A 20,097-nucleotide genomic window follows, 5' to 3' on the forward strand; every position below is an offset into this window, starting at 1 on the left:
TCCTTCATTGATTTAGCATAGCGCGACTTAGTCAACGTCGAGTGGAATCGGGCGGGATAGGGTTCTAATCGGGGAGTAACTGTGCGGACGCGGTCATACCAAACCGCTCGGTAAACTAACATCTAAAACCGCGTCTGTAACAATATATATATATTTATCAAGTGAATCGGTTGACAATTGACGATTTAGGTGACCTTTGATCTTTTGACCTGTTGAACTCAAAACCAATAGGCTTCTTGCCTGTGACTACCTCTACCAGGTGGTTACGTTCCGTGTAGATCGGAGTAAAAATACGACATGGAGGCGATTGACAGACAGACAAATATACTTGGAAATCTTTGATTTTGCAAGTCACAAACAGGCAAACAGGTGAGAAAACATAACCTCCATCGACCTAATAAACCTTGGGGTTTCTTAAGTGTTTTTAATGAGAGAGCAAAAAATTAGGGGGGATTTTTTTGGGGGGACAAGGGCGAGAAACAATTAAACTAAACAATGTTTTAATTTCCATTCGGAAGTAATTTTGTCAAAGTACTCGATAAATATCTCCCATGCTGATTGAAATTTGCAATACGGAAATGCAACAACATGAACCATTTCACAATTGGGGCAGCGGAATTGCTCGCAGCATGTCATGAAAGTTTTATTAAGAAAATTATCGCAGGCCCACTTATACATAAATGCAAGGTTGTGTTCACACAGAGGAAAAGATAAACATAAGAGGAAATGCAATTAAAGGTTAATGGGACATATAGATGTGTGAGGGATAAGCAGCTGTGATGCGATTAACAATAAATATTACAAGGAATATCTAGACACAAGAGGAGGCAAATTTGTCCATCATGCCAGTACCACGTACGATAGCCTGGTGTTGGCTTCGCGGTTAGGGTGCCGGCTTGGGATCCTAGGATCCTGGGTTCGAATCCCGGTCGATCGCTGAATTAACACCAGGGGGGTTGACTCAGCCTGTCAACCTTCTGAGGTCGGCAAACTGAGTACCAGTTCACTGGTAATTCCCTGTGTGTCGCAAGAGGCGACTAACAGGGTTGGCGGCAGGAAGGGCATCCGGCCATAAAACATTGCTTCAAAAAGGGGACCATGGTGCCTGAAAAAGGCCAATTCCTGCTCTGCAGGGAAAAATGGCCTCTAAAGGTGGTATATGCCAGTACCACGTACAAACCCAGCACACACACCTCATGCCTCAAATCCAACACCCCTATCCCCACACACCCATATGCACACCTCTCAGCTCCAATCCAATTGCCCAGTCTACGAGCATACTCACCCTCCACACCACAAACCTAATCCAACTCAAAATTCACTCAATGAAAAGGGGGAAAGGTGAGCAGCGAGGGGGGTTTGGGGAGGGTGAGCAGGGGTGAAGAGGTACATCCTACAGGGTGACCCACCCATGAGATCCCTTTTCCCTGAAACTTTTCCTCCGATAATATGTTGAGCAGAATAGATCAAATACATGGACTTGTTTATCTACTTTTGCACTTATATTCACATATATTTCATGGATTGTGACAGGTAATAATTAAGAGGATCAGTGTGAGTAGCATCGTTCACCTAGGAGAAAAAAAGAATACAGTTCATAGAACACCTCACCCTGCACAGTCTTGAGAAAAGAGGACATGGGCGTGGTCTGTGAGCAGCAAATCTGATTGGTCATGATGATGTAAAATGCCGTAATGTTTTGTCAAGTACTGCTAAACGGAAGATTTTTGAAAGTGTCAAAAAGGTAATTTGTGTTTACCATGTTTAAGTATATAATTCAAATAAAATAAAATAAATATTTTAAAGTTGGAGAAAAACACCTTTTTCGGAAGGTTACTATCGTTGATGCAACGTCTTATCCACCGCCTTATTTAACACGTTCCATTTCTTATTTGTACCTGTTGTTTGTGTTATTTATAACGTCATTAAAAACAGTAAGTTTCCTATTTGGAATGATTTTCAATTCTGTTTGACTGTCAGACAGTCCGACAGATGAAAAATATGATCTCACGCCTCTCTGCACGGGCACGATCGGGACAACTTCAGACCCAAAGTACTGATAAACTGATTCATTTTCAAAATGAAACATTCAGTTGAAATTAAGTTCTTCCTCGATCATAAACTAAAGTTTGTGGACAGACAGACAAATGGAACCAATTGCTTAACCCTTCTTTTCGCTTCATGTGCAGGGTAAAAACAAATTAATATGGAGGTAAAGAGACTTATGGGATACCCTGTACACTAGATATAGGGTTGAGGTTGTATGAGGCATGCATCCCTATCGCTCTGCTGCCGAGTTTAATCAAAAGACAGCATGTTGTACTTCACAAACATATTAAATGTCTATCTGTGAATCTTAATAAGGATGTAAAATGAAGTAAAAATGATCTTTTATAACATGTAATTGTTGTTGTCATGGCTGTGGTTGTTATTGTTGTTTGTGTGATCCTTGTACTTTTACATATTTTTATATTGCTTCGAGATCTGTCGAGCTGCGGACCACACCCACGTTTGTCGCTTGACTCCACCCACCGTAGTGCCAAGATGAAATGATATGGCCGCCATATTGTTTCCTGGTGGGCTAACAAATTTGGCCTGTTTCGGCCTCTAATGATTATACATTGTCTGGCTGTTGCATCAGATTCCCATTGGCTTTGTTTGGGTCAAGTGTTAATGTTAAATTATTAGTAAGGTTTAATCAAACCCCTACATGCCTCCCAAGAAAAAAAATTGCGTTACACAATTTTTGAACGGTGACATACGCGCGTTTCCCAATCGGCCCGTTACTGGATTTTTAAAGCCAATTCCATCGTACTTAATGACAAAATCCCGTACCTTGAATGACCACATACAGGTTTTTATGAACAAAAGGTTTATTACTCCAGAGAGAGCGGGAGGGTGGAAACTTGGTAACTGAATCCACGTCTGACGTTCTTGATGCCGGAGCCTAGATCTACTGTAATCTATATACCCCACATAGGATAATAATATGACCCTTCCTGCCGCTCCTGTATGGAATGTGTGTACTAGTTGCCTGAAACCAAACCCAGCTGTCTGTCACGCTCGTAATTGGTATTGAAGCAAACCATGAAGACCCTCGCAGATGAATTGTGTTATACCTTCAACAGCAAGGATGAGGGAGTTGAGTGGAGAGAGGAGGCGAAAAATATATATATTTTGTGTAGCAGGTTGTAACTACAGTGCAGTCATTATTGTTATTCTACGACAGCAGGAACCCTTTAGTATGAAGCGCAAAACACGGATGGACAGACACTTCTCATTTTAATGATAGTTTCACAGGGGGATAACACACAAATCACAAGAGGTAATGTGAACACTGTACAGGAATTCAGTGAGGCCTCATTTAGATCATTGTGTACAGGTTGAATCGCCACACATGAGGAATGACATAACTGCCATAGAGATGGTCAGCATAGAGTAACTAGATTGATTCTGGGCCCAGCTAGACTAAGCTATGAGGAGAGGCTGAAAGGGACAGAAATTTGTACATTAGAAAAAGAGGTAATTACGAGGAAATATGATAGAGATGTTTAAGATAATGAAAGGTAGAGTGAAAACAGAAGCGGGATAAGTCCTTCTTTTATTTTTCTTTTATTTTTAAACAAGATAGACAGTGACAGAACCAGAAGGCATAATTGAAAAGTGAAAGAGAGGAGGATTAGAACAGAAGCAAGGCAGGGGTGTTTTACAAAGTGTTGTTAACACAGGGAATCAATCATCTTCTGGGGAAGGTATGGTAGCAGCAGGGACTCATTTGCATAAGTACTTAGAAGTTATAGATATAGGGGAGTACAGAGATGTTGGCAGGAATGATAAGTACCTTACGATTAGCCAGGTGTGATTGAGGTTCTATGTCTGTAAATTGAAGGTGTCCAATTGTTTTGTGCACGTCTCGTCTCAAGTGAGAATGCAAAGTTAATTGTTTTTGGTGTAAACTTAATCCCTACCAAACTTCACTCGAGTGAATAGATATAGGGTGTGAGGGTTTGGGGGGGGGGGGGGTAAATGGGTGAGGGGAAGAGTAGAGGGATAGAGTTATGTCCCTGGGATGTAGAAAATATGGCAATGATACGGGCTTGATGGGCCAAGTGGCCACCTCCTGTGTCTCAATTTTCTTGTTAATACTACTACTACTACTACTACAACTACTACTACTAGTGTCTATTACTACGACTTCTACTACAACCCCGATTGATGTCCCCTTCTTGTGAGGTCTGCTATGTAACATTTTTTTGGCCCAACTCTTTCACAAACCAGGTGGCCAAGCCTGACGTTCGATGGAATGTGGCCAAAATTTGTAATTTGTTTCGGGTCCCAGGGATAACTCACCTACTCTTCATGAAAGGCAACATGAGATCTTTAACCTCCACCAACTATTGCTGGTAGACATAGGTATCATACATCCGAGAGACGGCACTCTTTGTGATGCAATGACATGAATGTGAAACACCAAACCAAACAGTTTATTGTTGGGTCAAGAATCAAATTTGTGGGGCTGGCTGGGGGTGAATTTTTGGTAAAAACACAAACAAACCAAACTCTGTTCCGAATTCCATCTTTTGATTTATAAGTCAGTTTTCACTTTTTTAAATGATGAACTAGCTGTTCATTTTTAAAAAGTGCATTTTACTCAAAATGGCAAAATTTGTGACAAATCACTTTGGAAATGAACTTCTAATTATTTTCATTCCACCAGTCCACATAAAAACATACATAAGTCCACAAAAAAAAAACATTGCCTCAAACAGGGAACCATGATTGCCATGGGGCCCGCAAGGCTAACCCCCGCTCTAGCGGGGAAAATGGCCTCAAAACGATCATTCATTCATTCATTCATTCAGTCCACATAACCCATGAACCTTTATCTCAGGGGCCTGAGATTTGACACACACACACACACACACACACACACACACACACACACACACACACACACACACACACACACACACACAAACTCACACACATCACACACACAACAGCTGAAAGTGGCAGCTCTGATGGGACGAGATGGTGCTCGGTGTCGTGCCATTCAGCGTGTGTTTGGGCGGCCTGGCCCTGAAGCTTGGTGGGATTTGTGGGCCTTGTGCTGCCGGGTGGGAGTGCCCGTGCTTTTACAGACCTCCTCCTTTAGAATTTCGTCGGTTGAGGATGTGAAAGAGCGAGGTGAGATCAAGGATTTGTGCTCTGTGTGCCGGCTTCGGATCGTACGGCAGCTTTGATGGGAAAAGGGCCTTATACGTGGCGCCCAAGGTCGCATGGATCATCTGGGACGCGGCCTGGCTTGGCAGCTTGCTGGATTTCTCTGACTTCGTCATGCTGGGAGTGAGGGCCGTGATTTGGTGACTCCCTTTAAAGCCATGGTATGCCTGCAGGAAACAGAGCTCCATGGGATCCAGTAACGTGCCGAATACAACAGCTTTGTAGGTGGTTTTGGCGGGGTGAAGGGGAGGCACCCATTGCTTGATGGATTTTGCTGACTCTAACCTGTCGAGGAGGACAGCGCACAGGAAGGGGGCCCTGATATTTTGTGCACCTAAGTGTAATGGGGGCCCGAGATTTGGCGGATTAGAGTGGAAGGGGGCCTGAGATTTGGTGGATCAGAGTGGAAGGGGGCCTGAGATTTGGCGGATCCAAGTGGAAAGGGGGCTTGAGATTTGGTGGGCTCGAGTGGGAGGGTAGGATTTGGTGGACCAAAGTGGCAGGGGGGCCTGAGATTTGGTGGAACCGTGTGGGAAGGGGGGCCTGAGAAAGATGTGGAACAGTGTCGATGATGTTGGCAATGTTACAGGAGGCGATGACGCACGCATGCATGCGCACACACACACATACATGCATGGGTCATGATTTGCACATGCACATGCACGATTATGGTTTATACGCATACTTAGCTTTGGTTTTGCTTTTGGTTTTCCTTTGGCATGTTTTGTTTTGCATGACATAATATGCTGTTTATTGTATGCACACATTATTTGTATGCGTTATATAAAAATAAAAAAAACCACCTTTAGAGGCCATTTTTCCCCGCAAAGTGGGGGTTGGCCTTTTTCGGGAACCGTGGTTGTTGTTGTTTTTCGGTCCCCTTTTTGAAGCAATGTTTTACGGCCGGATGCCCTTCCTGACGCCAACCCTTTTTGCCGCCTTTAACGACAAACAGGGAATTACCAGTGAACTGGTACTCAATTAGCCGACCTCGGAAGGTATGACAGGCTGAGTCAACCCCCCTGGCGTTAATTCAGCGATTGACCGGGATTCGAACCCAGGATCCTAGGATCCTAAGCCGGCACCCTAGCCGCTAGCCCAACACCAGGGTCTCCAGGGTATGCGTTATATACATAAACACATATTTTACCAGTGAACACATATTTTATTGTATACACACATGTTATATGTGACAAGGTGTACAGTGGTATGTTGTGTATATGCGTCCTGTGCATGACATATTGCACATATTTTGTGCGCATGCACACACAAACACACACGCACGCACGTGTACACACACACACACACACACACACACACACACACACACACACACACACACACACACACACGCACGCGCTAAAGGAGGTGGATACTTTGAGACCCAGTAGATCGCCGTTCCATCTCCTGAGGCCCACCAACATGAGCATTGCAGGCAAAAAAAAAAACTTGTATGCATACACACATACACACAAATATGTCCACACACTCATACATATACACACACACACACACACACACACCTTTTCCTAGCGTTGTGCCAAATTATTGCAATCTATGTGAGCAATATTATAGGAAGCGTCGTTATCTCGGCCACAAAAGGTGACCAGAGATTATGTTTTCACCCCTGTCTGTCTGTATTTTTGTTTGTCTGTCTGTGAGCAGGATGTCTCCAAAATTTATGGACGGATTCGGATGAAACTTTTGTGTCATGGTGTGTGTGATGTGTCATGGACGAATTGCTTCGATTTTGGTTAATTTCCGGACCTGGATAAAATAATTGTTCAGTGATTCTTCAGAATTGAGAGATAGGGCCAAAAACGGCACATATATATATATATATAGCACAATATCTCGAAAAGTTACGGACAGGTTATGACAAAATTTGGTGGATGAGTTGGGTAGGTGACAAGAACAAGGTGATTTGATTTTGGTTCAGGTCCGGATCCAGGCTATCAGTGGGATACAAAACATGAACTGTTCAGCCTTGTGGAGACATGTTCTGCTCTACCGAGTGCTGTTCTTTTCCCACATGCATGCTCGTGCAGACCCGGCGTTTGAATGAAAATTGCAAGAATTTGTCCCGAGTCTCAGGGATAACTCAACTACTCTTCGTGAAACACACCCAAGGATCAATGTGTCCACCAATGTGAACCAACCAACGTGAAGCAGTCTCAACGCAAGGAAAGTTTGAAGCAACTCCAACTTTAGTACAAAAAAAACAAAACACCTGTGTTATGCACGTCCGGGAAAAACAAACTGGCTGTTATTGGCAGGGATTTCTGAGATTCTGCTTCTGATGTACCATACCCTGTTACAGAGGATCGGTGCTGCCGAAGCAGTTTCTTGGCAAGGGTTACACTCAATGGCGGATTATAATGGGGGGGAAAGGGGGAATTTGCTCCCGGCCCCAAATCTTGACCGGCCCAAAACATTGAGTGAATAAAATTGTTTGTATGCAGTTTATCTTTTTACAAACAAAAATAGCTGCCTGGACATGGTCCAAACTTGCAATCTGTTCTGTTCTTAGTAGAATAGCGTGGTATGAGGGAGCGATCAAGGAAAACTATGGAGTGAATTGTGCAATTGAGTGGTGTATGAGAATTGTTGTTTTTTTTTTTTTTTTGGTATACTGAATCGAGGCTCGTGAAAGAGCTGACATTTACTTCACAAACAAATCAACCAGACAAACAAACTATATAAAAAGAGGGAGCGGAAGACAATAGAAGGGGAAGCACACAAACACTTGAGAGCACACAACATTTAAGAGCAGGGAGATGTGTGGGAGGGAGAGGGCTTGGGGGGAGGAGGCGTGGGAAGGGGGGGGGGTGGGAGAAGTATAAAACACAAGGACACCAAGGACTTCCAGGTCAGAAGTTGGTATTTCAAAAAAGTGGAATTGGGGTGAAATTAGCAGGGGTAGAAAAGATCAAGGTTTTGGATGGGGGAAGATAAGAGATGGTGGTGAACAGCTGTTTTAAAGACCTGGAGGGTGGAGTGGGATTGAAGAGAGTGAGGGAGTTTGTTCCAGAGGCGGGAGAAAAGAGGAATGAAGGAGTGAAGTTGAGCAGAGAGTCTTGATTTTGGCAGTTTAACCATAAGAGGGTTGCAGGCAGATCTTGTGCGACCTGTAGGAATATTTGTGGGACAGAGCCCAGAGAGAGCTGGGGGGGCAAGGCCAAAGAGGAGTCGGTAGAAGACAGAAAGACCACCAACCTGCCTGCGGTGAGTGAGTGAGAGGCCCTTGGGGTTAGCTTCATCGCGGGAGATTCCAATGATTCTGAATGCTTTGGTTTCAACAGCGTGAAGACGAGCTAGGTGTGAGGCAGGAGCACCAGCCCAGAGGTGAGAGCAGTATTCCATTGAGCTGCGGATGGAAGCCTTGTATGTGGTGAGGAGCTCAGGTGTGCCAAGGAAGGACTTCGCACGACGGAGGATGCCCAGTCGGCGACTGGCTTTGGAGGCCAGATTTGAAATGTGGTTTTCCCAGGAAAGATCATGGCAGATAGTGAGACCCAAAAGCTTGAGTGACAGAACTTCTTGGAGAGGATTATTCAGAAAGTGGATGGGAGGGTTGTCCAGTCGGTCTTTTCGGAGAGACATCGTAAGAGTGTGAGATTTGTCAGGATTGAAAGACATGTTCCACTTGTTTGCCCAGTCTGTGATTTTGTCCAGGTCTGCAGAGAGTGAGGAGGCTGCAGACTGCCGATCTGAGGGATGAAGAATGGAGCGACAGAGAGTAGAGTCATCAGCAAAGAGATAGAGAGGATTTTCAAGAGAGTCAGAGAGATCATTGATGAAGACCAGAAAAAGCACAGGGCCCAGAACACTGCCTTGGGGAACTCCAGCCTGAACAGGAAGAGGAGATGAGAGAAACCCATTCAGGGCCACACGTTGACTACGACTAGAGAGGAAGTCCGCCAGCCATGCGTGGAGATTTCCATGGATACCAAAAGAGGAGAGTTTGGTGAGCAGAGCGGGGTGCCAGACCGTATCGAAGGCACGTGATATGTCAAGGGAGACTGCTCTAATTTCCTGTTTGGCATTGAGGACCTCCATCCATTGTTGAGAAAGCAGAAGCAGCATGTCCAGAGTAGAGTGGCCAGGTCTGAAACCAAATTGATGATGAGAGATCAAGCCATTGGAGAAGAGGAAAGATTTCATATCTGAAGCAATGATGGATTCCATGAATTTGCTGATAATTGGGAGAAGGCTGATTGGTCTGTAGTTGCTGGGATCTGTTTTTGCACCTTTTTTGTGCAAAGCGGTGATGTTGGCAGATTTCCAAGCAGATGGCAGATGACCTTGAGCAAAAGAGAGGGTGAAGAGAACAGAGAGAGGGAGTGAAAGAGCGGAAGAACAGGATTTTAGGACCCGTGGGCTGATGCCGTCAGGTCCAGTTGCAGAATCAGAGTCGAGGGTTGACAGAAACTTTTCCATCTTGTCAGGAGGAAAAGACACAGAGTCCAGGAGCAGCTGGGTACGACTGGGTACGGTGGGTACAGAGAGGGATGGGCTTGGGACACAAGATTTAGAGGCAAACACAGAGTTGAGGCATTCAGCTTTTTCACGTGCGGAGTCAGCCGTGTGGCCGTTTGAGGTGAGGGAGGGGATGGAGGGGGAACAAACACCAGAAACAGATTTGACCAGACGCCACCAGGATTTGGAAGAGGGAGACAGATAAGAGAGTTCTGTCCTGAGAACGGAGAGATATTGTTTCCTGGCTCTCCTGAGGGTGGACACACACTTGTTTCGGGCTTTGTGAAAGGAAATGAGATTTCCTTCTGTTGGATTTGCTTTCCAGGAGACGAAAGCAAGTTGTTTCTGGGCAATAGCCTCACCACAAGATTCCGTGTACCATGGATGGGAGGAAGGGTATGACAACTGAAGACGAGATGGGATAAATCTGTGCATGAGAGAGAGCAATTTACTTTGGAAGAATTCCCAGGATGAGTTGATGTCAGAGGCGGTAGAGATGGGAGACCAGTCCAGATGATTGAGAACAGTCCAGATGAATTGATGATTGATAGGAGACCAGAAATTGAGTTGCTGCGAGTGTAAATGGTGTAAAGAGGGCCGTGAGTTGTTCTGTGTGTGTAAACGGTGTTAGGAGGGCCGTGAGTTGGTCCAAGTGAGTGGACAATGTAAGGAGTGCTGTGAGTTGTTCTGAGTGAGTGGGCGGTGTAAGGAGGTCCGTGAGTTGTTCCTGAGTGTGTAAACGGTGTTAGGAGGGCCGTGAGTTGTTCCGAGTGAGTGGATGGTGTAAGGAGGGCCGTGAGTTGTTCCGAGTGAGTGGATGGTGTAAGGAGGGCCGTGAGTTGTTCCGAGTGAGTGGATGGTGTAAGGAGGGCCGTGAGTTGTTCCGAGTGAGTGGATGGTGTAAGGAGGGCCGTGAGTTGTTCCGAGTGAGTGTATGGTGTAAGGAAGGCTGTGAGTTGTTCCGAGTGAGTGGATGGTGTAAGGAGGGCTGCAAGTTGTTCCAAGTGAGTGGACGGTCTAAGAAGGGCCGTGAGTTGTTCCCGAGTGGGTAAACGGTGCAAGGAGTGCTGTGAGTTGTTTCGAGTGAGTGGACGGTGTAAAGAGAGCTGTGAGTTGTTCCCGAGTGTGTAAACGGTGTTAGGAGGGCTGTGAGTTGTTCCGTATGAGTGAACGGTATAAGGAAGGCCTTAAGTTCTGTGTTTATATGTGTGCAGGTAATCAATAAATGAGGACATTTTAATTACGTATTTTATTAATATAGCTCCTTCAACTCTAAATCGAAATAAGTCAGAGAGAGAGACAAGAGTTCCAAGTGAGTGGATGGTGTAAGGAGGGCAGTCAGTTGTTCCGTATGAGTGAACGTTGTAAGGAGGGCCTTAAGTTCCGTGTCTATATGTGTGCAGGTAATCAATAAATGTGGACATTTTTAAAACGTTTTTTTATTAATATAGCTCCTTCAACTCTACATCTAAATAAGTCAGAGAGAGAGAGACGAGAGTTCCGAGTGAGTGGACGGTGTAAGGAGGGCTGTGAGTTGTTCCCGAGTGTGTAAACGGTGTTAGGAGGGCCGTCAGTTGTTCCATGTGAGTGAAAGGTGTAAGGAGGGCTGTGAGTTGTTCCGTATGAGTGAATGGTGGAAGGAGGGCCGCGAGTTGTTCCCGAGTGTGTAAGCGGTGTAATGAGTGCACCCTGGCTGGACTCTTCACTCAACCTCAGACAACCTGTGATTCAGGGGTGGCATTCATGTTGAGATTTGCCCAAAAAAATTCATTGCCACCGGCCCTGGTAAGGATTAATGCGGCACTGGTTTAATACTAGGTGGTTTGTCATTGCATTCCCAGCAACAGTTCGGGAATAAATTTTGGAATCTGTTCAGGGTGTGATGGACACTGTGGGGTCTTTAACATCGCCTAGCTAATGTCGGCAGATGGGACATGCGTTTAATATCCATCCAAGGGACGGCACACACATTGATGCATCACCATGCCTGTGAAACACCAGGAATTACAAGATATAGCTGGGTCGAGATTCAAACCCTGGCGAGACAGCTTAGAGACAAGCATGCGCATCTCTTGGCCATACTAACTAGACTTTCTTGAGATAGGAACCGCCTTTAGAGGCCATTTCCCCCCGCAGAGCAGGGGTTGGCCTTTTTCAGGCACTTTGGTCCCCTTTATGAAGCAATGTTATATGGCCGGATGCCCTTCCTGCCGCCAACCCTGTTAGTCGCTTCTTGCGACACACACGGAATTACCAGTGAACTGGTACTCAATTTGCCGACCTCGGAAGGATGACAGGCTGAGTCAACCCCCCTGGTGTTAATTCAGTGATGACCGGGATTCGAACCCAGGATCCCAAGCCAGCACCCCAACCGCTAAGCCAACACCGGGCTACACTTTCTTGAGATACAATGTCTGATAATGTCTTTTTTAACTTCTAAACAAAAGTTTTCATGTCAAACAGATTGTTTAGTGAGTGTACATATTACTATTACAACGTCAATGACATATAAGAGAAAGGCCGATTGTTGTTACTAAGGTGGCTTGCTTAAGATCTTAGGGTCTAGAGTTTGAGCCCCTGTCGTTCCATGAAATGAACACCAAGTGGGTTGACTCAGCCTGTTCATCGTTCCAAGGTCGGCAAAATGAGTACCAGCTTACTGGAAACAGGGGGCACTGCATCAGCCACACTCCCAGCAATGATGCAACCAGCAGCCACAGGCTGCATACGAAATAATAATAATTTAAAAAATGTCCCTTTTTCAATAAATAGATATCAAGAGCAAAGAAGGACACGATACATTGTGTGGAAATGAGAGGAAGAAATGGAAATCATCGAGCCGACTCGATCTGTGAACAAGAAGAAGAAGTGTAACGTGAGGGATGACGTGGGCGGAGCCTAGTTGGCGCTCTCCGCGGTGCTGAAGCGATGACGATGAAGGAGTGTGAGTGAAACGATAAACCGTATCTGGAATTACCAAAGACAACAACACGTAAGGGGGAGTGTGCAAGCTTACATTTTTGCGCAACAGTCTGCCTTAAGGTTTCGTCAGAAAGACTGAGACTGAGAGGAAACGAGGAGCGTTTTTCCCGCTTTCCTTCCCCACGCAGCAGTCGTTTCACTGAGGTAGAACTTTACCCCAATCAATTTAAAATTTATTGGCACCTCGGCGAGAACCCTCGAGAATCGTGTCCTCGATATAATTACGGATGAAGACGGCAAAAAATATATATATAAATACGGAACAAACCTCACGCATCAGGTCACGTGATGCCCAGAGGAAATCAAAATTGAGCGAAGAAGAAGAAGACGCTGGATATTTAGAAAATGTGGTCAAAGATGAGGAGGAAGAAAAATAGGAATTATAATATATTTAACGTGAAGTATAATGTTCTGATCAAAGTTTCTCGAGTTATGTTTGCATTTATCATTTATATATTAATATGGTTATTAAATGACATATTATGAATCTAATGCGAGTTTTGATTTTGACAGTACTGCAGTGATCGACATGACGAATAGACAATATGCACAGTATAAAATGAGAGGAAGACACGATGAAGTGTGACGAGGAGAGGGAAAAAAAGAAAGAAAGGGTGGAAGTGTAAATTTAAAAAATGACGACGATGTTTCATGAAAGGATGGAATGAGTTGTTGAGGTTTGTCTTATGAGGTAAAAGTGTAGAAGAGGTGGTGTTTAAAATGAAGAAGAAGAAGAGTAACGGTATAGGGAGACCTCATGAAAGGATGGAATGAGTTGTTGAGGTTTGTGTAGTGAAGTAAAAGTGTAGAAGAGGTGGTGTTTAAAATGAAGAAGAAGAAGAGTAACGGTATAGGGAGACATGAAAGGATGGAATGAGTTGTTGAGGTTTGTCTTGTGAGGTAAAAGTGTAGCAGAGGTGGTGTTTACAATGAAGACGAAGAAGAGTAACTGTATAGGGAGACCTCATGAAAGGATGGAATGAGTTGTTGAGGTTTGTTTTGTGAGGTAGAAGAGGTAGTGCAGGAAATGAAGAAGAAGAGTAATGGTATAGGGTGACCACGTTATATTTATGGCGTGGACCCGTGTGGTGCTGTCCCTACCCCCATCCCCGTACGTCTCTGCCCCGTAGCCGTCCTGTAGACCTCCACTCCACGTGCCCTCGTAGCGGGCTCGGCTTGTTCGGCTCTGCCTGAGGCCGTAGCGGCCTTTCACGCCGTGGCTCCATTCCCCGCGGTACAACCAACGCCCTTTGCTCTCGACGCCGAGGCCGTGGCGCTTCCCCTCCGCCCAGCCGCCCGAGTACGTGTTCCCACTCGGCCACGTGTAAACGCCCAGGAGCTCGAATCCGTAGAGCCAGGAGCCCGCGAACTCGCCCTGTCCGTGCGGGCCCGTGCACACGCCGTGCCCGTGCGCCTTTCCCGCCTCCCAGCCGCCGCAGTACGCGCCTCCATCGTCAAAGTCGAAGCGTCCGCCGCTCATTCGGGGTCGGGCCGGCCCCGGGTCCCGGCCCTGCCCGACCTGCTGGCAGGTAGTCCGGCCTTAGGGCTAGCCGCGAGTATCGACGGCCGGTGGGATCGATACGCGATGGGTTACCCGGATGGAGCGGTCGGCCTGGTCGCTGTGGACGGTCGACGTACGGTAACCGGAGAACAGTCGGTCTGGGGGCGATTAGACCGTCTGTCGATGGAAAGCGAGGACGGAGCGCCAAGGATGGAGGAGGAGTGAGAACAACGCGAGAGATGGGGAAGGTGGAATAGATAGGATGCCTGGGAGGGGGAAAATGATGGAAGGGAAAGAGAATGAAGGGGGGAGGAGGAAGGTAAGGTGGGGACCTCTTTAGGGAAGGAGGAAGGTGAGATTGGGAGATTGGAGAGGAGGATGGGGAAAAAAATGGGGGAAGGGCGAGAGAGGATGAGAGCGCAGAGCGGGAGGAATGTTCTTACACAATACAGGATCTGGACCTTGCGATGTAGAAATGAGTAAAAAAAATTTTTTTAAATCAGGTGAAACCTGTAAAGGGAGAAACGGATTTACTACGATGTAAAAATGAGTAAAAAAATTTAATAATAATCAGGTGAAACCTGTAAAGGGAGAAACGGATTTACTACGATGTAAAAATGAGTAAAAAATAAATAAATAAATAAATAAGGTGAAACCTGTAAAGGGAGAAACGGATTTACTACGATGTAAAAATGAGTAAAAATAAATAAGGTGAAACCTGTAAAGGGAGAATCGGATTTACTACAATAAGCTTTACGCTGTGGTGGAACGCGCGGTATCTTTGTTTCTGCGAGGAAACCGATCAACAGACACTGCCAAGGCTTCCAGTGCGATTCCCAAAATAAATCTGTGCGCAGGCGCGTCGCATGGCGGCGAGGAAAGGGGGTAGGGGGAGGGACTCCTCCAGCCATAAGCACGAGCAGTGAGGGAGTTAAAGGGGGGAGGAGGGAGAAGGGGTTCCACCGTCACGTGGCATTGCCAGGGCTTTCGACAGCCATTTGCTGTAAAGAAAGACTCGAGAAAACTGTCGAACTGGGAAAAAGAGAGCAAGGTTGAAAGAGAGAGAACATGTCAAGAGGGATTAGGAAGGAATGAAATGTAAAGGGTATCAGAGCCAAGAAATTCCAGAGGGAAGGCATGCGCTGATCAGTTAAACTTAGCCTGCAGTGGCTTGGGAATGAGACAGAGACAGAGAGAATTTGACTTTCGTGTCTTTTATTATATAACGTAGGAAAATAAATAAATAAAGGAATCAAACGTGAAATTTACATTTCAGAAAAGAAAGAAAACAGTGCCAGTTATCTGTGGCTGCATACACATTATGCTACAGACCAAATATTTCCCCAAAAAATTAACATTTTTCGAATACTTCACTATTGCTTCAAATGGCTTTCCCGTTATTCAATAAAGAGCTAAATCTAACTTTACTAAAGTTGCTTCAAGCATTTCAAACAACAACAGAACATCCCGTCTTTAACTCTATTTTTATTTCCTCCGCCACCGAAGGACGAAGGTTATACTTTCACCCTTGCCTGTTAGTTTCTGAACAGGATATCTGAAAAAGTTATGGACGGATTCAGAGGAAACTTTCTGGACAGGTTGGGTGTTGGACCAGGACAAATTGATTCGATTTCGGTGAAGATTCGGATCCGGATACTAGAATTACATCTTTTTAAAGTGATTCTTCACCGTTGAGAGATGGGGTCAAATCCATATATAGTAGGATATTTCAAAAACTTGTGGATGGGTTATGACAAAACTTGGTGAATGAGTTGTTTAAGTGACAAGAACAGGTGGTTAGGTTTTGGTTCAGGTCCGACCTATCGGTGGGATACAGAATGTAAACTGTTCAGCCTGGCAGAGGTTTGCGCTCCTAGTTTCACGAAAAGCAGGAAATTGCAAAATTCAAGCAGGAAATTAGAGGACAGTAAATGTGAAAAAAGTTTGCAGGCTTATTTAAAAATGGCTACTAAGCCAACAAAATATTTGAAAACTGATGCAATTAATTATTGGAAGGAAGAATCCTCCATTGAAGATCGCCATGTCTCGTCGACACAGGGGGGTTTATAAAACCCTTTCCAATTTGGGAAAACACGCCGACAGGTATCTCCATCGAATCTTTTTCTGTGTCGATTGTAGAAGCTCGAAAGCCGAGATTGAGATCCTTCTGCTTCGGAAAACTTGGCTGTACATTTAAACCTACACTAAACGAGGTACAATGAGATGGGTTCGCAGGATAAAAATTAAGTGAGATTTCAGGAAAGACAGGAGCAGATAAGTCCGTACCTGCTCCATCTCGATTTTGCTTCCAAACAGATGTGTGTTGCTGTGCATAGGTGTGAAGTGCACTGCAAAGCATTTGTGCCACAATCCTGGAGGATCAGATGCCCACCACAGTCGTCAGGGCATCGGCCCCAAGACAACTCTCACTTGGATACCGAAGATCCCCAACAGATTTGATGCCTTTATCAACAAATTGCTGAAGCAAGTAACTGTCAATAGGCAGGCCGTTGACATAGCAATTGTACAACAACGGTTCCATAAAGAACATGTGTTTCATGTCTGAGTTGCAGCTCTCGTTATCCTCAGGGCCTTCTGTGCATTGAATACACGTTGATAGAACCCAGAGAGAAAGGAGACAAATCGATTTTTGAAAGATCCATCAAAATTAAGTCATAGCCCAGTCACCAAGCCTGTTGCAACAGGTGACAAGCTGTGTTGGCACATGGTGGAATGGTCATGTCTATAGCACGTGAGCACAACTGACAGTTGAAAGGCCATAAAGTGGCGCTTTACCAAAATCGATCCTTCAGAGGCAAACGGAGATCCTCTGGCTACAGCCAGCGTTTCCTGTTGCAGAAAAAGTGCACAAAGCACTTTTGAAGTTGCCAGAGTAACAACAACAATCTGTGCCGCAAGCTCCAAGAAGGCTATTAATTACCAGAGCTCTTCCACGATATGACAGTTGCAGAAGTAAACCTTTCCATCAAACTCGGTGGTGTAATAGGAAGAGCGTCCACTTCGAGTCTGGTAGATCGGTGGTTCAAACTCTGGCCGAGTCATACCAAAGACTGAAAATGGTACGTGCTGTTTCCTTGCTTGACCCTCAGCATTTAAGACAGGGGAGTGCTCTCTTTTTTTCTTGTATACTTTAGGCTCGTATTAGAGCTAACACATAGAACATATAATAAAATGAGCAGGAGAAAAGAGGGAGAGGGAGGGAAGTACAACAACAGTAGAGAAAAGGGCCGTCTGTGGAAAACAGGGTTGAGGGAGGGTACACAGGATAAACAAGATGGACACTGCAGGGGCTTTCAGGAAAGAAAACAGGGAATTTGAAGGAGGTGGGTTTGGAGTGTATTAATGGGGGAAGAAAAGGTCAAGGTTGTGTATGGGGGAAGATATAAGATGGTGGTGAACAGCTGTTTTAAAGACCTGGAGGGAGGAATGGGATTGAAGAGAGTGTGGGAGTTTGTTCAAGAGGCGGGAAAAAGAGAGGAATGAAAGAGTGAAGGTGAGCAGAGAATCTTGATTTTGGTGGTTTCACCAGAAGAGGGTTGCTGGCAGATCTTGTGCATCCTGCAAGAATACTTGGGGGACAGAGCACAGACAGAGCAAGGGGTGCAAGGCCGGAAAGTCAGTAGAAGTTAGAAAGACTACCAACCTGCCTACGGTGAACGCACGAAAGGCCCTCACAATCGACATCATCGCGGGAGATACCAATGATTCGAAAAGCCTTAGTTTCTTCAGCGTGATGCTTAGCTAGGTGTGGGGCATGAGCGCCAGCCCTGAGGGGAGAGCAGCATTCCATTGAGCTGCGGATGAAAGCTTTGAAAGTGGTGAGGAGCTCAGGTGTGCCAAGTAAGGACTTTGCATGATGGAGGATGCTGAGTCAGCGACTGGCTTTGGAGGCCAGCTTGGCAATATAGTTTTCCCAGGAAAGATCATGGCAGATAGTGAGACCTAAAAACCTTTTACCGTCTTCTTTGTCTTTTTGCACCTCCTTTCTGGTCTTGCACCCTCTGCTCTTTCCATGTTTTATCCCCCTCATGTTTCTGCAGGGCACACACAGTCCACCATGAACCCACTTCTGGTGAAACTCCCAAAATCCAGAATCACTGCTCACCTCCACTCATTTGTTCGTCTTTTTTCCTGCCTGTGGAAACAACTTCCACATTCTCTTCAATCTCATTCTTCTCTCCAAGTCTTAAAGACAGCTGTTCACCTCCATCTCAGATCATCCCCATCCAAAACCACAATCTTTTCTAACCTTGTTAACTGTACCTAAGCCCACCCCTGTCCAAGTTTCCCATTTTTCCTTCCTGAGGGTTTGCAGCTGTATCAATATTGTCCACACCCTCCCCCCCCCCCCCCCATGTGTCCTCCCCTAGTCCTCATTCTCCCCCACATCCCATATTTCTCCAAATCTCTCTCTATTTTTCCCTTAACCCCTATTTCGTGTTTCCCCCCCTCTTTCTACTGTTTCTTTTGTTCTGTTATGTCCTGAGCCGATCTCCCAGCTCCTCCACGAGTCTTGACTTTGTATACAAATAATAGCTCAATATTCTACCTGATATTTACCAAACAAAATCTTACTAACAGGTTTTGAGTTGCTTGTTGGTGGATAAACACCCTATGGAAAATCGGATCATAAATAACTGCATATTTCATCACTCTCCCATCATGTATGCCGATGGTAATATAGTTCGCAGACATAATGTTGTTGCGGGAATGTGATGGGGATTAAAGGGAGTAACATAGCATAGTTATTTCATTATTAAATATTCAGCAGGAAGAGTACGGTATTTGTGTACAAGGCTCATAACTAGCGCTAGGCTAGGCTAGTAACTGGGGCCCGCAAGGCTAACCCCCGCTCTAGCGGGGAAAATGGCCTTAAAACGATCATTCATTCATTTTTCATTTTGCTCATAACGTGTCCGGTATGCAGAGACGAGAGTTAAACATCACCCTTCCATTCTGTAATGTGTCTATTCTCCCACCATTCATCCCACATTACTCCTTTAAATCTTTCCTTTCATAATCGGTCTAGATGTGCTTTAATCTCTTCTTGTTCAGTGAGTGAACTCTTGACCAGATGTCTCAGCCACAGCAATTCCCACCCACAGGAAACCAGAAGCTTCAAGAGGCAACCAGTGACTGCAAGAAACAACTGGATACAGCCATGCTAGACACGGCGAGAAGCGTCGAGAAGGCCCCCCAGCAAGCCAATAAGCACGTGAGAGGGGGGGAAAGCAAAACCCTATAAAAGTGCAAGCATGTCGCTCTATATTTATGCATGGATCTCTTTCCGGACGGTCTCTGGCTGCACGAGCTCCTTTTCTCTCTTGCAGGGCGCTGTGGCGTGGAGGGCTCCTGGAAGTGCTCCTCTCTCTCTGTGCTCCTGGGGAAGTGGGAAGTGGTCCTGGTCTCTCCCTAAAGTTCGCGTACAATTTGATGCTCGCTCGCGGAAGAGAAGTCACGCCATTGAGAGCTTTCCTTGCTGTAAAGCTGGTGTTGCAGAGAGGGGCGAGAAATGAGCCTAGGCGGGTGGAGCTTTTGACGATCGGGTGGAGTATAGTTTCTTTTGGCGATCCCTTGTTAAATTGGTGATCACGCGGGTGGAGAATTTGACCGAGTCCACCTACGGTCATTGGTTCGTGTGGATGGGGATCAGGACACTGGTCCGAACCTGGTGACCGTAACATCATGTATTTGTATGAAGGCTTATCCTGGCTGAAGTCCATAATCCTGGCGGAAAAAGTCAATCACTGATGGTATAAAGCACAAAATGTTGTAAATACTTCAAGAAATTTTATTCACATTATCCATCCAAAACAATTTAATGTCAACATTCACACTTAGGATTTTCATTTCACATTGAAAGATATTCCACCGAGCAGAAACAGACAAAT

The 20,097-nt window shown here is 45.4% G+C and overlaps 1 protein-coding gene across 1 annotated transcript in view; it reads right to left on the reverse strand.

The window, feature by feature from the left end:
* Nucleotides 1-14,164, reverse strand: part of LOC137429355 (junctophilin-3-like) — a 91,929-nt gene extending 77,765 nt beyond the window's left edge. Inside the window, exon 1 of the mRNA XM_068119308.2 lies at nucleotides 13,786-14,164. Coding sequence (XP_067975409.2) covers nucleotides 13,786-14,164 — 379 coding nt within the window. The remainder of the gene's footprint in view (nucleotides 1-13,785) is intronic.
* Between the last annotated feature and the right edge of the window lie 5,933 nt (nucleotides 14,165-20,097).

This window comes from Myxine glutinosa, chromosome 6 (genome assembly GCF_964187855.1).
Source record: "Myxine glutinosa chromosome 6, kmMyxGlut1.1, whole genome shotgun sequence".
NCBI lineage: Eukaryota > Metazoa > Chordata > Myxini > Myxiniformes > Myxinidae > Myxine > Myxine glutinosa.